At 36.3% G+C, this 23113-nt stretch overlaps 1 protein-coding gene across 1 annotated transcript in view; it reads left to right on the top strand.

The window, feature by feature from the left end:
* LOC118738767 (putative mediator of RNA polymerase II transcription subunit 26) overlaps positions 1 to 21269 on the top strand; it is a 48361-nt gene extending 27092 nt beyond the window's left edge. The window contains exons 2-7 of the mRNA XM_036469733.1: positions 14137 to 14230; positions 15166 to 15247; positions 15401 to 16594; positions 18503 to 18634; positions 18698 to 18775; positions 18970 to 21269. Of these exons, the coding sequence (XP_036325626.1) occupies positions 14137 to 14230; positions 15166 to 15247; positions 15401 to 16594; positions 18503 to 18634; positions 18698 to 18775; positions 18970 to 20622 (3233 nt within the window). The 3' untranslated portion in view covers positions 20623 to 21269. The remainder of the gene's footprint in view (positions 1 to 14136; positions 14231 to 15165; positions 15248 to 15400; positions 16595 to 18502; positions 18635 to 18697; positions 18776 to 18969) is intronic.
* Positions 21270 to 23113: the final 1844 nt, after the last annotated feature.

Raw genomic sequence — 23113 nt, 5'->3', positions numbered from 1 at the left:
TTGCATGAATGATTGGCTGCACAAAGCCAAACAAAAAAAACTGCAATATCTAGTATGTGTATAAATAGTAAGCGGCAATTAGACCGCCAAACAGACAAATGGATGATTAGACAAACCAAACGTAGCGCCTGGGCCGGCTCCAAAGCAAACGACTGCGCCAATGAACGAACGAACGAACGAGCAACGCGACGGTGCCAAACGTTTTTCAAACGATTGAGACAAGTTCACCAATGGCAATAGCAATACAAAGTGCAGCAACATCAGCGGCAACAAACAACAGCAGCAACAAAAATAGCAGCAGCAACAACAGCAAAAGTTGCACAGAAGAAGAAAACATTGACTACAAATAGCAGGCAGCAGTAGCAACAACAAATACTATAGAAAATTTTAAAAATACTTGCGCATTTATATATGTAAGAAAAATTAAACTAAAAAGGAGAGAAAAAACTTGTTGCAAGAAAAGAAATGGAAAATTTGAAAAAAAAAAAATACGTGTGTGCGCCAATGCATATAAAAGCCAAAGACTTTTCCACGACGTTGAATGCTCTTTTCATAGTTTGATTTGTGGTTATTGTTGTTGTTGTTATTTTTTATTGTTGCAGCCACAAATTTGCTTCTGAAATTTATAATATATTCATATGTATGTGTGTCTGTATGTGTGTGCCGCCTAGGGAATTTCCCGCTGCAAAATAATGACTTTAACATCAAGTCGTACATTCAACTGCTGCAGTTGAACGAAACGAAAAAACAAATGGAGAATGGAAATCTATTTACTCTACTGCAATTTTCTGTACGCGAGTGTACCTATGTATGAAAGTATATTGCTTATCGTTACTATACGACCGCAGGTAATGACAAGTCTGGAATTTTTATTTTTATTTTTTAATCCTAATTATTTTTTATAAAAATTTAATTTGTTCTTTAACAAAAAGCGTATAAATCGAAGTTTTAGTCTTTGTGTAATATTTAAAAAATCAACAAATTTTCGTAAAAAATTCGAGTTTTTTTAATTAGACTTCTAGAAATATTTTGAGCATGCAATTTTGTAACCGACTAAAATTTTAGCAGAATAAAGGGCAGATACTTCACTGCTGGGACTTACTCTTGATTTTTAACATTTTTTTTTACGCCCATATTCTCCATATAAAAAATCGGGGAACAGAATGTACTTCGTGTAGATGAAAATGGCTGACGTCGTCAACGAAAAAACTAAATCTTTATGGAAGGTTGTAAATTTGTTCTAACAGCCTTATTATGTGTCAGGAACGATAGGTCGCACGAACGATTCATCTACACACGACACCGTATATGATTGCAATTTTATTACTCTACCGGCCGTCTTCGTCTTGGTTTAGGTCGATTAGGTTCCCATCGTTTCGGCTACGTTTAAACCAGCTAAAAAGATGCCGCCGGACTGTTTTTTTAGGCACTATTCTGCAGACGAAACTATGTGTTATATTGTTGTCAAATTTCAAAAATTTAAATACATTTTTGGTGTATAAGTTTCTTTAAAAAAACGTCGTATTACTCAATAATAAGCTTAGTCAGAGGGCGAGCAATTTAGTTTAAATATTTTATACCATGGTGTAGGGTTCATAGTTTTATTGCACTTTGTTCATTTTTAAATTTTTAAATTATGAAATTTTGGGTTTAAGTGATTTTTGCTGTTTGTAAATAAAAAAAAAAAATTATTCATTCAAACTTTTTCATCTGTGCAAACAGTTTAGTTTTTAATAAATTATAATATATTTTTTTTTTTGAAATTAACCGAGAACAAAGGACGTGCACCGGTTTGAACCAAACCAGTTTTGAATCAGATTTATCGCTTATTTCTACTTTTGATTTTTATGTATATTTTTTCTGTTGTTTGCTGAATAAAAATAATACAAATATACATACATACATATTTTTTAATTCCCCAGCCGTTGAATTGAACTGAAACCCCACTTCAAAAACCAAAAAGAAACGTTTATGGCGAACCAAACTAAAAATGCAAAAACAGTTTGAACCGAACCAGGTCTGTTCACGTCCCTATTTTTTACACAACAGTAGGTGAAAAATTTAGCGTAAACGTTGTATTTAAAATAAACAATAAAACTCTACTTATTTTAGGCTTTTAAAAAAGATAACGCAATAAAATGTAGTAAAAAAGAAAAAGAAAATAAAAAGCAGTGAAACGGCAAGAAAATTGCTAAGAAATGTGCAGGCACACACACACCAAGTCTAAGTGGGAAAAAGTGAAGCAACATAAGCGCCACCAGAAAATTTATACTTACTTGCAATCAAGAAGCTGCATGTCGAACAGCAGTAATAGTATCTCCAGCAACAACAACAACAACAAAAACCAGCAATACCAACATAAATATTTTGCTGCGTAAGACCTGCACTCACTTGGCTGTGGTATGGCTGACTACTTCAAGTTTCTACTTCTACCGTCGCCGCCGCCGCCGCCGCCGCTGCCCGCACTCGTCCAACACCGCCACCAACAAGCTAAGTAGTAGTGAAATAGTAGATTTTCCGCAGCGCATTTCACTTTGCAGACACTCCATAGACTGCAGTTTTTATTGTTGTTGTGTTTGTTGTTGTTGTTGTTATTGTTGCATACATTTACTTTCGCAGCAATATCAAGTTTCCTTCTGAATTTCTTTCTTATTCACATCTCAGTCGCTTGTCAGTTGGCAAACTTGTGGCTGCAGGCTTCTTTGTTGTTTGTTTTTGTTGTAATTTTTGCTGTTGCAATTGTTTAGATATTATTGCCAGGTTGGTGCTCCGAGTTTCTTCAGTTATTATGGCTTGTTGCGCAGCGGTAGCAGGTAAGCGAGGGGCAGTTGAAGTGCAGCGCCTCTTTCGCTGCAACTGTTGCTCCCTGCCTAATGATGGCCATGCTGATAGCGGTTTTGCCCGCAACTGATGACGATCATAATCAAAGCAGCTTCATCTATGTATGTTGTTATTTATTATGCTTGTAAATCTGGTATTTCGTTTATGAAGCCTACAAATGTACATTTGACAAGAAAGCAGCAGAAATATTCAACATTGTTGGCTATCCAATGCTTTTACTGTTTTCTTGTACTAATCCAACTTACGCTGCGGCAAGATGTAGTCAGCCACCGCTGGAAGTAGTCAAGCAACCGAATGACAGCCGCATAGCATTGGGAGAAAGTAAAAACAAGAATTTAATACCGGACGATGGCGTTGGACTTGCAGATGAAATTAGTAGTAGTGAAGGTATGGCAGAGGCGATTGGAGTTGCAATACAAGTATGTGCTAGTAAATGCTATACATACATACATCCATATCGCTAGCTTAGGGTGAAAAGTTGCTAAGTCCACTTTTAATGACAACTCTTAGCTTGATACGGTAGGCTAGAGAAATTAAAAATACATCGTTTCGAAACGGATAAAAGTCCTTGCTTTATGTTTTCTCGTTTATATTGAATAAAGGGCAAATTGGCTATGTCCATCCGAAAATTCGATAAGGCCACAATAGCACGAAATCTTTTAATTAAGATCGAATCCCTCTGATTCGTTTGGAGTTTTGCTTTGAATTAAACTGGCAAAATGTTGTACCCAAAGGTTTTGCGAAATACTTAAAGGAAATGGCTATATGAAGTTTTTTCCTCTCCTCTACAATTTTTGAATTGGGAGCTAGCAAACTTTTCACTCTAAGCTAGCGATATGTATGCATGCATATATGTACGTACTTTACATATACAGGGTTTCTAAAACTCTCTTGGTATGGTAATTTGCCATTTCCTGCAAAAACGTCCATGTTTCTGAGACCAAAAATCAATCTTTAGACCTTTAATTTGGGCTGGATTTTTTATATTTTTTACGAATATTAAAAAAAGCACCAGCATCTTCTAACAGTAAAATGAATAAGGAATCTTCGACGGCTGAGCAAGAAGCATTATTTTTATTAATTTGAATAGGCATAGCTGCAATAAAATTTTGTATACATACAAAGTCAAAGTCAAAGTCCCCCATTAAAAAATTTGTTGCTTTTTTCGGGAAAAAAGCGCGACTTTTCTTGGTTTTTTTGCCGTTTCAATTTCCAAACTTGGCAACACTGCTGGGCCTGATACTAGCAAACTTCGGCAATCCAAATGCATATGTTTTCTATCCGGAGAAGGACTAGAGTCCAGCAAAGACGGACAATTTTAGGGTACGAAGTATTAAAAACGGATCAGTAAAATTCATTTCGCATTTGGTTTTTTTTTTTTGTCGGAACCAGACATAAAATAACGCTTGCAGAAAACAGGCCTCAGACTACTAGATGCTTTACGAATAAACCTAAGCTGATTGTTGGGGTCGAATCGTAGCAGCCGTGAACGAGCAACTCGGTATGCGGTCATACCTAATTCTTGCTAAGGCGGGGCAGAAGCACAAAAAGTGTTCCACTGCCTCATCCTCTTCAAGGCAGGATGGGCAAATGGAGTTGTCATGTAAAATTGTATTACATTTTTCTAATCAAATTTAACCGTTAAAGATTAATTGTTGCTTTTATATTTTTATTTCTTCGATCTTATTACAACATTTATTTGAGATTAAATTCTTTTGGCAATACAAGATTTGAAATCGATCATCAAATTCTGTATCCATCATGAATGTTAACAAAAGATCGACAAAATATATATACAAAATAACGATTAGTTTTGATCGAAAAGTTAAGCATAACCAAAGAACGACCGATAAAATAAGAATCGAAATTTAACGACTATCAAATATCTGGAAATAAAAATCTTGATATTTAACGGTTATTTGCGACCCTAGTTTAAAGTTTTGCTTTAAGAAAATATTCCAGTAACTTAGTTTGTGAATCGCCGATGAGTAATATTTATTTAATTGAATTTAAAAAAACTTATTGTTAAATTAAAATTTTAAAGAGCTTTCTATAAAAAGAACTTTCCCACCACATGATTACTCAACACATTTTCTCTGCACGCTCCATTAACGCTTGTACAACCCACATAAATATTAATATGCCCACATAGTACATATGTATGTATGTAAGTACGTACTTACATGCGTTTGCAAATGCTTACATGCTCCACTCTTAAACCCGACTGATTAGTGACTTATTAACCTACATTTACGGAAGATAACCAAGAGCAGCGAATACATCCAATGCAAAAGTATGAAAGAGTATTTAAATGATTCTGACTGGAACGGCTAATAGATTGTTGGTATGGCTTTAGACGATATTAGGCAAGCAAAGAAAAAACAAAGCAAAATAGCTATATAAAATAAAAGTTTGTAAAAAGTATTCAAGTTAGTGCTGCATACAAATGTACAGGAAAATGGAAAAACTTAATAGCCAGTGAAGCCTGAAGAAGAATAACAGCGAAAGCAACGGATTAGATCACTGAAGCAGTACAGATTTACGGGCGAGTGTTTTATGCTTACAACTTTCAAATTCTCGCGTGTTTACATAGCTATGTACAAGTCTTCTTTGGAGCATAGTGAACATTAAAATTCGAAATTGAAATAAAAGAATTACACCAAAATCAGACACACACACATACATATTTGGCAGCGATAACATCAACTCACGACAGCACAACATTCATGCCACCTTGACCCACTGCCTAAAGTGCGCTACAAAAAGCGATGGTAGCCGAAGAGGAACTAAAAGTATTAGAATTTCTATGATAAAAACAGAGAATATTGTTAATTAAAAAGCAGAGGAGTGTCAGCGAATAAAATGCATCTCTGTTGTTCAACAAACTCTTTACAGAAGATATTCATAAATATTGTACATGCATACGTCAAACACGGACCCACGGAGGGGAACTAGGAGAAAGTTTCCCCTTCCCCGTCTACATTTAAGGACGATCTAAGTACTATCTCATTTCTTAGGGGGGGAAAATCATTCTTCTTCTTCTTCTTCTTCTTTTGCTAGAATTATATACCCGATGTACCTTCATAAACAGAATTTTTCTAAAAACTCTGACAAAAAAGTTTAAAATTTAGATAAAAATTCGTTGAGTTTATCTAAATTCTGGTAAAAAAATTTAAAGTTTGACTTATGAGCATAACATTCGGTGTATATCGAATAACCCTGCAAACCAAAGTTCCCGAAATATTAAGGAAATCGTTAGGAGTATCTCATTTCTGTAACGATTTTTTTACGAATTTTCAAAGAAAACTATATGAAGTGGTTGACACCAACTCGTAAAGAAATTTCTGTACGAAAAATAAAGAAAATTCTGGAAAAATTCTGCAAGAAATTCTTCACATAGCAGCATTATTTTCATTTCTTCACCGATTTTCTTCCGAAATTTCGTAAAAGAATGGAAGTGTGCGTAATTTATTTCATTTTAGAAAATTCGGCAAAAAATCGAATTAAATCTTAACGAATTCTTTAAAATTGCTTTACAATGCAGAATACTCTGAAAAAATGGTTAGCAGGGAAATTTAAATCTGCAAACAACAACTTTTAAAAACAATGCGATTTTTAGACGTTTGGAACTGACACTTTATTGGACTAAATTTAATGGGCTATAAAGGTGTATACCCAAAAAATTTCTAAAAACTCAATTCGATATTTTGATGGAAATTTGTTGCATTTTTCTAAATTTTGTACAAAGTTTGAAACTTTGATTTGGTTAAATCATAAACAATATTCTTATAAAAAGTAACAACCAACTTTTTACTTGAAAAACATTTCAAATATTCACAAAAAAAATCGACTCGTTTCAGCCATGGAAGTCTTGACGAAATTCTACTTTGTTAGAAAATTAAGATTTTTATGGGTTTGGTTAGGATATTTTTGGATTTTTTTTGGGCATGTTGAAATTATTTCAATAGAAAATTTAAATTATTTTTCGGAAAAGGAAAACATTTTACGCTTTGTTGCAAAAATAATATCTTCTTCTTCTTCTTCTTTGGCTCTGTCAGTCACTCCTCGTCTATGCCAACTGACGCCAATTGAAAATGCCAAGCGAAGCCAAGTCATTCCCTATATGGTCTTTCCATCGCAGTGGAAGCCTCCCTCTTCCTCATCTGCCACCTGCAGGTTCCGAGTTGACTACTTTCACAGCTGGAGCGTCGATGTCCATTCGAACGACATGGTCAAGCTAGCGGAGTCGCTGTATTTTAATTCGCTGCATTATGTCCATATCGTTGTAAAGCGTACAAATAATATAATTCGTAAATATACACGAATTTTGAGAATTTTTGAGATTTTCTCGGGATTTTTTCTGGTACGATTTGTAAGAATGTCCCTATAAATATGCACACTTTAACACAGCGCTCTTCGACCTGCTTGTTTGCGAATTTATTTTAAATATTCTCATTGCTATGATTTAAGTTAGTTATTGAAATAAATTTTGTTCATATAAGCTGATTCATGCCAAATAAAAATCTCTATAATTCTTTTATAAAAACTTAATTGCAAACAAGCGATTCGATCATGAAATGATCACCTTAAAAATAGAAAGGCGCCAACAAAATGCTAAGCGGCATTTCTGAAATCGTGCAGCAATTAAAAAAAAAAACGAGTCATGCAATTTATGGTTGTGCACGAAACACGCAAAAAAACTAAGAAACGAAGCAGCAATAGTTGTTGCACGCTCGCTGGCAGCAACACCTACGAAAGCCATATCAAGAATCGATGAAAGTAATTACAAGAACAATAAACTGGCAAAAAATGTAAACAAAAGCCAAAAGCAAGCGAGCGCAGAAAAAAGCCGCAGTATAAACTGTAAACAACAACAAAAGAGAATCACCAAAAACAACAAGCAACACAAGAACGAAAGAACAACAACGAAGACGGCGTCACGCCAAATGATATTCTCACGAATTCTCACAATGCTACTGTGTTTGACAACCGGCTGAAATGAAGAGTGAGTGCAACCAAACAAAAGACTTAAGGCGCAAACTTGCTTTGCTTGCTTAGCGTTGAGAGAAAAGTGTTGGGAAGAGCCGCGAAAAAAAAAAACAAACAAGAAGAATGTTTGCAGTGAGTGAGCACAAAAAGAACAACGGCATTAAAGTAAAAGCAGCAGCAGCAACAACAACAGCAACACACATTGTGATATATAGAGTGGAGATAGCAACAGCAACAGCAGCAACGGCAAACTGCTACGCCGGCGACAGTGACGTTGTAGAATGTAGCTTAAAATGTAGGTCAAAAGAGAAACTAACGGTGCTATGTGCACGCATGAATGCCGGCGATTGTGCCGACGAACTGGCTGACTATCTCAATGAGTTGCTAGCAGGCACGGGCGCGCTAGCAGCAGACAGACGCTAACTGGTTGAAAGTGATGATTGTTTTTGTTTTTATTTCTCTTATTGCTATCGTTTGTTGGCGTAGCTGCTGTTTGTTTGTGTGTGTAGAACTGTTGCATTCATGGAGAAAATTCTCATTAATTTCTTGGGTATAAAAAAAGAAAGGATGACAGAAAGGGTGTTGCTGGCAAAAAAAAATAAGATAAAGCTTTCTAGCTGCTGTAAAACGGGAAAATGCGCATTTATTTTGTATGACAATAAGAAAGACTTATTGTTAGAAAGAAAATTATTTATGGAAAAAATATTCATAGCAGTATAAAAATTTTTACTTTTATAAAAACCAAAATTTCTTCCAATTTCAAAATTTGTTTTTTCCTCCTTTTTTGAAATTTTAAAGATAGAGCTTAGTTTAGTTTTATTGATTTTGGCGGGTACTTCTGACAGCGTGCGAAGATAATGTTCTCAAAATGAAAAGAGATACTGAAGAGAGTACTACGCCGAAATCGCTCATATCTCAAGCAAGATTTTAAAATATATAACGGAAATCCGTTACAAAATACATTAGAGCTTTTAAAGCTTTAGTTTAGATCAGCGATGGGCAGAGGGAGCTTTTGCTCTGCGCGCAGCTATACAACATGTATAGAAAGCTTAAAAGAGCTTTTCCCGCGGCCAAGGCAGTGCGCATGACCGGTTTAGATGCAAGTGCCATCTTAGCACCACTATTTTTTTCAAAGTAGAATATTGCACATTAACCAAATAAAATATATATATTTTTTTATATAGTTCAACTTATAAAAAAAACTAAATAAACGTTTCAAACTTTATACAAAATTGAGAACAATTTAACAAAACTTAAAACTTTCTAATCCAATTTTTTAGAAAAAAGTCAGGGTATAATAAAATGCAAATACATAGAGGTATATTGGCAGTCACGTATAACTTATTCCAATTGTGTTTAAAAAATTAGGTAGCATTTTGTGAATTAATAAAAATATATATTTATGAGCTACCTCAAACTTGCACTTTATTATACTAAAAAGTTTGACTTTTATTAATTTTATGAAGTTTTTTAAGTTCTGCACAAAGTCATATTATAAATTTTCGCAGTGTTAAAAAAAAAGTTGGTTGTGGTTTCAAGTTCTCTAGACATTTATTTAAGGTTTTAAAGTTTACGACATACAACAATACGACACTTACGACACCGTTGTGAATCCCTCATATAGGTCGTAAACTTTATACAGCCAAAAACATATTAATACGCCTCGCAAGGTACCATAAAAGTCATATTATGAATTAACAGTGTAAGAAAATAGTTGATTGTGGTTTCAACGAATATAAACATTTATATAAGCTTTTAAAATTAACGACTTTCAACAATACGATACTTACTATACCGTTTAATTATTATTATTTTTTTTTATTCTAAAAATGGCAGCTAAATTTTATTTTTAAATAGCGGTGTAAATTATTCGTGACCGCCAGTGTACTTCTAGTAGTGGGTGCTAAGTGTGTCAGTGGTTTTTTGTGGGATTTTGGAGCAAACTATATACCTGAAAATAGTTACTCCTTATTACTGCTTCCCCCTTACCAAAGCTGCTTTAAATGACGGTTTCAGAGTAGCTCTCTCGTCGTACAACGACTAGGTCATGTTAGGTTCGACGGCAGTCCCTTGTCGGACTGCTATCTTCGTTCCCCTGAAAGACATTTCGCTACTCAGCAAAACATTGAATGAGCTCCTAGATCATCAAAAGAGCTGTTGCTCTGAATTTTGCTTGCCGATGAAAATGTTTATGATGCAAAAACCTGTGTTTCATAATGCAGGGCTGGGAGTTCTATCCGGAGTTTTTGAATATGCGGATATTCGAATATTTGAATGCCTGATTAAAAAGTCCCAATTTTCGGATACTTAGATACTGGATATCGGAAAGCCAAAATGAACGGATTTAAACCGAATATCCGGACAACAAAATTTGACGGATATTTACTGGATTTACTGCTAGCAAAATTAACGGATATTAACCGGTTTCACGGATAACAATATTAACTGATATTACTTAGATACCCGCAGAACGAATTGACGGATATTAACCGGATATTCGGATAGCAATATTAACTACTATTAACCAGTTATCCGGAGAACAAAATATAACAGATATTAACCGGATATCCGAATTTTATTCGTATTCACGAATATGCGAACGGATATCCGAATAAACCGATAGTCCCAACCCTATCAGAGACTCATAATATGTATGCTTCCATGGAAGACGAGTAACGAGTATTACTGATCTTTGGAAAAACCTTTGAAGGACCTTAAAATTGGACAGTGCACCCAGGTTGCATGAGAAAATGTGTTTATAAATAATTTTAACTTTATTGGAACACTTTTGTTGAAAATTTCAAATAGTATGTAAATATTATATCATTGCGTGGCTTTAACCAAGTTATTGGCCAGACTTGTAGCTATTGATTAAATATGTATGTGGCATCGATATACCATACTTCAAGATACGTTCGGCCGAAAAAAATCGAAATAGCATTCCAAAAATTATTTTCACTCAGATGTGTACGGCGACCTTTTTTTATTTCTGGTGCGGTCTTACATATGTCCATACATTCAGATGAATTGCTAAATAAATATTCCACGCAGCTTTGCAATACTTAGACGCATCACTGCAAAGGCTTCAGCGCAGCTCTGTTGAGCTAACCTCAGATGAGTTCAACTACATACACTCAATGCGGTTCATTTTAATGCGATTTTATACGCTTGTTCATTTGACGCTTTCTACCATTTTAGTATTTTCTATTTATGTACTTCACTAGCAATCCACCGTCAGAGACTGAATATGTAAACACTTGTCTAGCATACACAAGCAAAAGCATACCTACATATGAACATATATGTATATTAGGGTGGTGCCTAAAATATCAAGAGCATGGAGCAACCTTTTTTATTCTACCTACAAAATAAACAAATCCACGAAATTTTGAAAATTAAAAAAAAAATATATAATTGGTGTCGACACCAAGGTTTGAAAAGCTTAAATTTTTCATTCAAATTCTAAAATAATTGATAAAGCATTGACTTTGACAAAGTAAACTCAGCGAGTTTATGTATTTATATGAAGAAATTTTAATAATAAATATATATGTCAAATTTACCAGATTTTAAGTAAAAATTGTTTCGAATTTTCGCGATAAAAAAAAATTTTTTTTTTTCAAACTTTAAAAAACTTATTAAAAATTTTAAAATTTTCGTTGCTGTTTTAATTTTGTACGTAGAAGGTAGAACAAACTAAGACGGGGCCCCTTATAAAATTTAAATGTTGACATTTTAAGAGCCACCCTTATATGCATGCAGAAATTTGTGCCCCCCAGTTATTATTTCTTGCGTAGACGTATACATATTTTTTTTTTTTAATTAAATGCAGCTTCTTATTTTACGTTTCATACTTAATTTTGCACTCATCTAAGTTCATTTACTCGCTTTCCTATGAGCTTTTAATAATCGCTTTTTATCTATTTTGTTGTAAAATACTTCGATTACTTTTTTACCATTTTTCAACTAAATTTAATTTGCTTTGCATTTCTGTAAAGATCCGGTATTGCGAAACGAATTTGATTCGTTATTTGAAATTCCTTGGCAGTGCATACAGTCAAATTACGTTCAAGCTTCTGCCTAACTAGTAAGCTGGTTTACATGTGGATGAGCGAACGCTATCATATCGATTTGTATGTGTGTGTGTGTGTGTGTAATTATTTGTGACAGCAAAAACCAACAAACAAAATCAAAAATTCCAAACAATCAGCAACAGAAAGCATTTCAAGCCTCACATTCATACATACATACATACATATGTACATAAGTGGCGATTGACTTCTGCTTACACAAATGAGCCCCTTCAACCGCAGCCATTTTTATATATATATATATATGTACACATGTATGTATCGCCATATTTGTGGACTTACTTAACACGAGTATGGCTCACACTCAGCAGGCAAACAGGTAAGAAAGCAGCGTGCAAGCAATCAAGAAGCTCAATTACACACTCAAACCTACTACATCTATAAATTATATACTCACGCACACATAAATATGTGTAGGCTTGTGTATGTTGTGCATAGAAAAAAATATATTCCAACGTCATGAGCGAAAGTGAAATCTGCTAATGAATTCTTCAACGTTGAATAGTTTTCGGTAATTACAACAGACCCGACCAGTCCAGCAGTCCAATCCAAACAACACAAATCGGCTTTTAAGTTCAAGTCGAACTCGTATGGGGAAATACAAGTTAACGGTGCTGTTATAATTAATGTATGCACACAAGTATGTTAATGTGTATGTATTGTTGTTAAAGTCCAAAAACGAAAATTTTTGACAAAGTATGTAGAAGCGCAAATAAATTGAAAGCACTTTGCAAAGCAGAAGATTTATTGCGACCAAATAAATACTCGTTTGCGGCTTGCACAGTCATTTGTGTATGCATGTATGTATGTGTGTGTTGTCTTAAGTTCCACCAAACAACTATCACTTTCTTTCACCGATTGGTAATGGAATGGAAATTTCCATGTAAACTTAAAATACTTTCGTACATCTTTTCTTCATAAACAAAAAGTATGCGTTAAGTAAGATATTTACACAAAGCTTTTGGAGAAAAATTTTGTTCATCAAAAAAAAAAAATCGAGAATCTTGTGTCCCTGCAGTGAAAGTTAAAAACGAACCAGTCCTAGATACATATAGGTTAGGTTAGGTCAATGTGGCAGTCAGTCCAAGAGACTAACTCACTTAGACCCTGCAAAGAAAAATACAGAAACCTCATGGATTATATATATTGGAACCATTTTGAAGCTTTTATGAAGCGTAGCATTGCTTTCTGATCTATTAGCTTCTTGGATAATGCTATTTCTAATAATTAAGTCCCAAAGAATACAAAAAATTTTCAATAGAAATCAACATAACGGGTGATTTTTTTGAGGTTAGGATTTTCATGCATTAGTATTTGACAGATCACGTGGGATTTCAGACATGGTGTCAAAGAGAAAGATGCTCAGTATGCTTTGACATTTCATCATGAATAGACTTACTAACGAGCAACGCTTGCAAATCATTGAATTTTATTACCAAAATCAGTGTTCGGTTCGAAATGTGTTTCGCAAACCCAATTGCTGCGAACGGCGACGAATCGACATTTCACGGTCTTCAGCAACACTCTCAGAAACAGACGCAATATTCTCTTCTGTACGCACTGTACGCATTCGTGTGGTTGGTTTAATGTCCAATAAAGTAAACTGAGTGCGAAACTTGGTCACAATCGCATTAATTGTTTGCTCACTTGGTCGATTATGTAGACCATAAATCGCACACATTTCGAACCGAACACTGATTTTGGTAATAAAATTCAATGATTTGCAAGCGTTGCTCGTTAGTAAGTCTATTCATGATGAAATGTCAAAGCATACTGAGCATCTTTCTCTTTGACACCATGTCTGAAATCCCACGTGATCTGTCAAATACTAATGCATGAAAATCCTAACCTCAAAAAAATCACCCGTTATATTTAAGGCGCCGAATTTAAACCAAGGCTCGAATCGTTCACGGATCGAAAACGATACAAAGGAAAATTACGTATGTCATAGTCCGAAAAATGTGTTTTTATGTACGTGACGAGTAGCACGATATCGTATGTGACGATTCGAGCCGTGGTCCGGAACTATTAAAAAAGGATAAACATGTGAATAAATAATAAATTTAAAAAATTATACCATACATTTGCCTTATTCATCCCAAAAAGGGAATAAATATGGGCCAACCTAATGTACAAGTTTTTTTTCTAAACCTTGATTGGATAACTACTACAAGGGCACAAATCTAACTGATTATTTTCATTTTTTTCTTTGCAGGGGAAGCAGAAAAAGTCAAAACATTAATCAGATTGCGAGCGGAACTATCTCCATTATTCACAGGCAAACGCAATGCCTCCAAATATGCATGGGCGTAAGTGAAAAAAAAAAAATAAAATTCGTATGCGAAATAAATATATAAAATATAATAATATAATATAATATATAATATAAAATACAATGTATAAAAGCTAAAATTATTTACACTGCCGGCAAAAAGTATTGGCACAGCAAATTTTTCACAATACATATGTATATTCAAAATTTTTTTTTTCTAATAGCCAATTACCCAATTTTTTATAAAACTATGGTTCTACAACAAAAAAACATAAAAATATAATTCCTAACTTTGTGCAAAACTCACGAAAATTCGGAAATTTTTTTTTTTTAAATAATTTATATGGAAAAAATGGAAAACACCTTCAACAAAAAAAAAAATCATCAAAAATCAATTTAATGGACTGCAAAACTGCATACTCAAAAATTCTAATAAATCTGATTAATAGGTTGAAAGTTTGCATGAAAATATGCTGAGTTATCGCGAGCTTTGCACAAAGTTTAGGAAATATATTTTTTTTTTGTTGTAGAATGAACCACATTTTTATAAAAAATTTACGGAAACATATTGGAAAAAAATTTTACATATATTAAGAAAAATTTGCTGTGCCATTACTTTTTTCTGGCAGTGTACATAAATAATAGATTCGTACAAAAATATTACTCAATGACTTATAACTTAAATTTCATAAAAAGCCGCCATTTCTGTTTGCAAAGGGTTTAGTAAAAAAAAAATAGTTTATAAAATATACTTTATTTGTAAACGGAATCAAGCCGAGTTTTATCCTTCCTACACTCATTCATCTCTCTTTCTTTCTCTCCCCAACTTTCCATACCACCATCGTACTTCCTTTCGCTACTGGCTTCGCTGCTTTTAACTCAAATGTATCCATTTCACTTCTAATACTTCCATCAATCATTCTCTTTACCACTTAACCCCTCCACCTTTATTCCCAATCCAACTATTTGCAGGGTCGTCGAACGCAAGTTAAATGTTCCGCTACCGCTTTCGAAGATCATAAAAAAATGGAACAATCTACTACAGGAATACAAGGTAAGTAACAGCTCCAATTAGCAAAGAGTTCTGCTTGATCACTTGAACTAATATCCACTTTTCTCATTCATTGCAACGTTCTTCCCAACCTTCCAATATCTCTCTCTCTCTCTCTCTCTCCCTTGTCTCTTGCGGCAACCTCTTCTCCTGCAGGCCATCAAGATGTCCGAGGAGCCGAAGCGTCGCGAATGGCCTTTCTTCACACTCATGGACGTCTACTTCAGCGATCAGGTCAACGATCCCTCGCTGCGTCTATTCTCCTCCACGAAAACGCTTCGCGAAACCATCGACGACAGCGTCTTCGAAGAGGATCCCATAATTGTGTCCGCCATTGAGGCTGCCACTTCGGGCGCATACATGGACATTGATGAGCTGATACGGCGTCAGAAAGAGCGCGCCGAGAAGAAGTTTGCGCTGGGTGGCGGCAGTATTGGCGATTACAAATACGACATCAAACCAATGCTACAGAATAGTAAATTCAACAGCAACGATACGCTGAAGCTCTCGAAGAGCGTCGACGATCTGAGCATGCAACAGTACAAAATCAAGGACGAGCTGATGCGCCAACACGAGCAGGAACAGCAAGAAAACCTGCTCAAGATCAAGCAGCACGCGCGCCAACAACAACAGCAGGCACAACAGCAACAGGCCCAACAGCAGGCACAGCGCGAACGCGAACGCGAACGTGAACGCGAGCGTGAACAGCAAGCGCAACAACAACAGCAACGCTATTTACACGCTGCGGCTGCTGGCCAACAAGCACAATTGCCGCCGCCACCATCGCCTCATGCAGCACATCGGCTGCCACAGCAACCGACACCACCGCCGGGCCTACAACATGCCTTACAGCAACAACATCAGCACTTGTTACAACAACATCAACAGCAGCAGCAGCAGCAGCACCAGCAACAGCAGCACCACCTCCACCATCAGCAGCAGCAGCAACAGCAACAGCGTCAACAACAATTGCAACAGCAACAGCAGCCACATCAACAACAACAATCACAGCAGCAGCAGCAGCAGCAGCCACAACAATTGTCGCCTTCCATTACACTACCACCGCCACCCACACCGCCCACCACTGCACAGCAGATACACATCCAAACGGCACAACATCAGGCCACTCAACAACAGTTGCATTTGCAACAGCAACAACAGCACAATCCACATCATCCCCAACAGCAACAGCAGCCCTACGCCGATCCCAATACGATCGATCAGTATCTGTTGTCGTGGAACAATTTCCATGGCAATATGTGTCGCGGCTTCCACACGCTGCAGAAGGACGAAAAGATGGTGGATGTGACAATTGCCGCCGGCGGAAAGATATTCAAAGCACACAAACTCGTAAGCATGTCAATGAAACTGAAAGACAAGCCTTGGTGGAAACACGAAGGTCCTGTAAAATTCTGCTTAAGATTTTCGCAATGACTTACACTTTCTATCAATTCTAGCGTGTGTTTCTAAACAGTATTTTGTATTTTTGACACTTTTTACGAGTACATTACCTTCTTTGCCTCTTATCACTGAAACGATTAGACTCGTTTTGGTCAGAGAGCTTAAGAAGGACTTTGACTGATCTCTTGTATACGAAGAGTTGGGATATTGGTCCCCAAATGCCCATGTGATTTGTTCCCACTCGATATTCATTATTTTCCTTCATCCTTTTCGTCCATCATCAGCATTATAGCAAACTTAATTAGACAAGCCTGTTAAAAGGACAAATCAAGGAACTTAGCTTCTCGAACTCTATACCGCTTTATAGAAAGTGACTCAACCGCATAATTTCCCAAGCAGCTATAATACTCCACGAAATTATGAGTAAAGAAGCGACCCTGACTGTCTTTGGTTCACCATGGCTAAAATATTCTTGCGGTCCCACTGTTCTGGTTCTTCTCCAGCACTTGCTGAGCTGAATTGAGATCCATCTTTCTAGGAGCAGTCGACAAGTAGTGTAAGTCGCTTATATTTTCCTTGTTCTCGCTTGGACAGTTTTGAGGGTGCACTTCCTAGCCAATTCAAACCACATACGGTTTCCTAAAATATCATCGTTTAGCATCCTTACAGGAGCGATTGCGTAAGATTGGGAAACTTACCTGAATAGCCTCAGCATTTTCTATAAAAGTGCCCAACCTTTACGAGACTAGTATGGAAACACTTTACCTGGTACTTCCTGAGGAGCTCTCAGGCGTTGACATTAGCCGTATTTGTAATTTCGTAATGGGCTCGCGGCGTTTCGTGAACTGAAAAATTGATCTCCGTTCAGTTTTCGTGATATCACAAAGGACAATCTCTTAATTGTCCAAGTGCATCAATTGTCTGGGACAACCACTATAACGCGACCTAACCTATCATTACAAGTCAGACTGGGAAATATACCAGCGCAACGGAAGAAGACGTAAAACATTTCGTGACCAGTTCAAGACCCAGATTATCGCTTGGCTATCAGAGTATGTCACAGAGCTGACTAGTTAAGCAGTGCTTTTAGACTGAGTATTGAAATGAAGGTAAGAGACGCATTCTCAGCAAATCACTTAGGGAGCACAAACTTGTGAAAACCCTACACCTAAAGCAAACACTACCTCTCATGGTCTCCCCAACTCGGTCAAAGATCTTGCTTTGTGATCTGGTAACTCGAAATAATAAGAAGAAGACAACCAGCAACCGATAGAAGGCCAATGAAACCGTACAGATTTTAGTAAATAAGGATTGATGGGGTCCGCCGATTGCAACCGGGTTAAGTCGCCGCAATAACAGGTCTTGTTGGTCTGAACGGTCCCGGGTCATTCCGGTACGGTATATCGGCGTGCCCTCTCCTTCCGGTCCAACGCCGTCTAGACGGCACGTTTTCTGGGCCTACAGTTAGTACAGCTTGACCATAACGATTGAAGGACAAATCGACTTAGAAAGGGCCTAGTAGTGACGCTACAATAACAACAACACGTAAATTAACAGCTCTCTAGCTAAACCAAGAACATACCCCAGCTGACCACTTCCTGCGTGACTCTTCATTATGCTCTTCAATCTATTGCCTAAAAAATTTATCCCAATAAGCAATATTTCTTGTGGAAAATTTTGAGGTCTGTTAACTCTCGTAACTTTTTTCCTTGTATTTTATAAGATCCTCCTTTTTGCCTAAGACGCCATAGGTTAGCGTTTTTTGCTATCTTTCTCTTTTTTCATTGATATTTTCATCTTTTTCGCTTATAGTTACTATTTTTTGAATTTCTTTTAATTTGTTTTCCATTCCCCCAGGTACTATCCGTTTGCAGTCCATACTTTCAACAAATATTCCTCGAAAATCCATCAAGTCATCCGATACTTTTAATGGCCGATGTAGAAGCTCCACACATGGCTGGTTTACTAGATTTTATGTACAGTGGACAGGTAGGCTATTTGAAAAGCGTGCTAATGTGAACTTGTACACATTTTTAAAAATCTATTTTTTAGGTGAATGTTAAATATGAGGATCTACCAGTTTTCCTGAAAGTAGCCGAAGCAATGAAGATCAAAGGATTACACACAGAGGTAAGTTGAGGTTGAGAACCTTTAAGCACGAGGCATGCCTAGATAGTAGGGCTAATAATTTGTACCTTATTTTAATATTGATATTAAATCACAACCCGGTTGAGAATTCCTCACACATAGTTATAACTTATAAGTAATTACCGAAAATTTGTATTACATTTAACCTCCACCCCCATTTTCCGTATTTTGTTTAGAAAAATATGAATGACGACAAGGATGGCGGATCTTCACATGATGGCGACTCGGTGACCACACCAACTGGCCCTGGCACCCACTGTCACTTCGATCGTTCCACACATAGCGTTAACATAACTGGCCACCCCTACGGCCAATCCCCATTACAACCTCTGCAACCGCATCAACAACCGCCAGCACCACCGCCACCGCAATCTGGCGCCCAGGCGACGCTTGAGCATAGCATGAATGGCAATGGCGGACCACTCTCACCCTCGCCCGGCTATGCCAGCTTCCGTGATCACATCAAGTCTAAGGCCAGTTTTGCCGAAACGTTCATGAAGAATCTCAGCCGCAACAACAACAATAACAGCAGCATCAGTAATTACAATCACTTGGGCAATTCGTTACCGGAGTCGACCGCAGTGACCCGCAAACCAGATAATTTCGCCATTCTACAAGCGAACAGCAAGAAGATACTGGACACTTCAAGGAAACCACACAAATACCTGGCCAAACGTAAAATACTAATGCATTACAATGAGGAAATGAATGAGAAGCGCCGCAAGGAGATGGATTGCTATGGCAATGAGGGCGATGGTAGCAGCACACCCATGCCAGAAGTGACACTGGTGGAGCCCACCACAGTAGCAGCAGAACCTTTGGGTCTGACTTCAGCAATCTCAGTGAGCGCTATCGGTAATAGCGGAAGCAACAACTACAAAATACGACTCATGGAAAAACATCAGAATGACACTGCAGCAGCAGCAGCCGCCGCCGCCGCCGCCGCTGTCGCCATATCCGCTAATGCAACAAAAAAGAACGACAACAATGGCAATACTACTAACGACGACAAGGAGTCAAATACGCATAAAGAGCCTAAGCCGATGGAAGAGGAAGCAACAGAAGCGTTGAATCTCGTGCAAACTAATACCAGTTCAGGTGGAGCACACGATGCCCAGCGAAAGAACATAGCCGAGGCGGATGCGAGCGCCAAGGAGGCGCCACCTGCAGCCGCGATCACACCGCTCGTGCCGCTTATCAACATCAAGGTGGAGCAACCGGATTTGAGCTACAACATGGGTAACAATATTGGCAGCGGTCTCAGCAGTGGGACGAGCAGCAGCGGTTGCAGTATTGGCGGTCGCAGCAGTACGAGCACCTCCGATGAGGAGGAATTAGAGCGCGAACGTGAGCGAGAACGAGAACGAGAACTTGGAAGGGCATTGGAAAGAGAAAGGGAGCACGAATGCGAAAGAGAACTTGAGCGGCTGAGAGAACGTGAACGCGATCGGGAACACAGCCAACAATATCACGCTGAGTACAACAACGACAAAGGCATGGAAACAGATTCGAATAACAACAACAGCAAGGAGACGACCAATTTGAATAAGAATGCGGCGCTCATACACGCCATCACACGCAATTTGGAGCATCCGAAAAGTGACAACAACAACAATCACACAGAGCTGGATCTGAGTAATACACATTTAGGGAGTTTAGGTTTAGTGGCGGGCCTAAACGATAACGAAACTGTAAAGAATATAGCGACAGCGGAAATTTTGTGCGGCCTAAAGAGTAAAGTTTTCAAAATGGAGAAACTAGATGATGAGCGTGAACGAGAACGTGAGAATTGTCGAAATTTGAGTGAGATAAAAAATGCCGGCGATTGACAATTGAGCGCGTTGAGACGCACCGCGCATTGAGTGGGAGTTGGAAAAGATCGAGGGTGGGAATAGCGGTTTAATAGAGTATTCGTATGAAGCAATCAAACAACCCGAGGAGTGTAGTGGGCAGCTTTAGTAGCTAAACAAGGGTGGGTCTGATGAAAACTAAATTGTTGAAACTTTCTTTTGCAGAAAATTTAATTGAGTAGCCAAAACGCGGGGCGGAGCGTTTTATTATAGTTTATATGTTGAAGTGCATTTGTTTCATTTTTTATAATTTTTGTTTAATTTATAGTTATTTATTTTTACATTTATGCATACATACATACATATTTTTATTTAATCCATTAACTTAGTAGTTACGCATGTGTAGGTACATACATAGAAGTAGAAGCAACACTTTAAATAGTTTAAGTTAAAACTAAAAATTAGAGTTAAGAACAAAGTAAAAATCATTGATGCAAAGCGAAAAACCGGGGCAATGAGAAGTTAAAAAATCAAATCGGTTTCTAAGAGTTACGATTTCGGAAGCAGACAAATGAAAAAGTAAAATAAAATTAAGATTCTTAAACAACAAAGTCTTGAAAGTAAATATATTTTTAAGAAAACTGAACGTATTTCAATTCAAAAAAATACAATTGAAATTTTATTCTTCTTCTATTGTTTCAAAAATATTAAAAAAAAAGCTTCGCTTAAAGGAATAGAAAAAAATCAAATACATGCGGACATATTTGCTAAAACTCTAAAAAGTGTGAATTTGCTAAAAAGAAAATTATCGAATAAAATAAACAAAAACTAATTCAAATAATTTTACCCGATCCATACGCATATTAAACTAAAAAAAATTAAAACAATGAAAAAAGTAAATATTATTTTTTTTTAACTGTTATTGCTGCAGCTTAACTTGCCAGCCCTATTTTAAAATCTCTTTTGAAAATGATTTATACATTTTTATTGTCAAATAATAGCAAAAGGGTGAAGAAAAAAACAAAAAAAATAAATAAATAACAAATAATAAATATAAAAAAACGTTAAGCAAAACATGCCTTAAAATCCTCAGAAAAAGCAAATGTTTTCAAAAATATTTCTATTTGTAATTTATTTTAGTATTTAAGCGCATTGTAAACCTTTAAAGTGACAACTAAGGGGCGTAAGGCAATACATACGGAGGCTGGAAAATTTGCATAAAAACAAAAAATAAATAATATTTAAAATATTCAAAATTTTTTCTCACAATTATTCGAATATTTATAGGGTAAAATTAACCGGTATACAAAAAAAAATTATTAAAACTTTCTACTGCTAAGTAAAAAAGTTCTAACTAACTTTTGGTAATATAAAAAATAAACATAAGTTTAAAAAATATTATACATATGTACACTAGGGTGGGTTAATTTTTTTTTTTACTATGCGCATATAACATAGCAAGATTCTATGTATAATTATGATCGAATTTTCCGAGGCAACTATGGGTCTAAAATCAATTTGTAGTTTGCGAAAATAGGTTTCGAAGAAATTGTGAAAATTTTCACTGTTGCCTCTGTTGATCTGGTGAAAGTTATAGAAAAATATAAGTGCATAAACGAATTTCTCATACCAAAAACCACTTACGGCACGTTTTTATAAAAAATTTAAGCACAATTTGGCCACCTCCAAATTGATTTTAGATCCATAGTTTCTTCGACAAATTTGCTAAGAATTATACGTAGCATCCTTCTGTGCTATAAGCGCATAGTGGAAAAAATCTCCCATATCTACAAATTGACCCACCCTAACACACATATATAGATTTTTTTTTTAATTTTCCGCGCGCCTTTTGTTTTACGCCCTTTTAGAATCAAAAAAAAAAAACTACTTTTATTTTTTTTGAAAACTTTGTTTTAACAAAAAAATACATTTACAGCCTTTTTCTTATTGTCACCGAATAGTGTCTAACCGGAAAATTGAAAAATTTTATTAACAAAAAAATAAACGAGAACTTTAGTCACAGGCTACAAACTTTTGTTACCTGTTAATACTTATATCTCAATTTTTCTTTCATGTGTACTACAGCACACACATACAAACATGCATGTACAATTTTCATAAGTAAAAAATTTTTAGTCCCTTACCTAACTAAAAAAAAAATTTAAATAATCTAATTTTTGTTTATGTACATTAAGTTCAATTCTACGCAAGCACACAAGCAACCATTTTACATTATTCACCTAAACAGTAATAATTTGTACAGTACGGTAAAATGACCGCTAGGAAAATTCACCACTATGGTCGGTTTCACACTAGAACATTTCTGACGCCAGAACAACTCTGTTTGTTGGCAAGAGAAGCGGTGGGGTGAGATATTTTTTTCAAAAAGTTATTCCAGCTTCTATCCCGCATTAAGGCCGCATTTCTCTTGCAGCGCACTAACACATGTGCAATTAAATACGATAATGCCGCTACTTAATTTTCAAGCACAAAATTTAAGAATCTACCCAAATGTCCTATACTTATACAC

This window comes from Rhagoletis pomonella, unplaced genomic scaffold (genome assembly GCF_013731165.1).
Source record: "Rhagoletis pomonella isolate Grant_MI unplaced genomic scaffold, Rhpom_1.0 Rhpom_scaffold_00001, whole genome shotgun sequence".
In the NCBI taxonomy this organism is placed as follows: domain Eukaryota; kingdom Metazoa; phylum Arthropoda; class Insecta; order Diptera; family Tephritidae; genus Rhagoletis; species Rhagoletis pomonella.
This window is presented reverse-complemented; position numbering and strand designations above follow the sequence as displayed.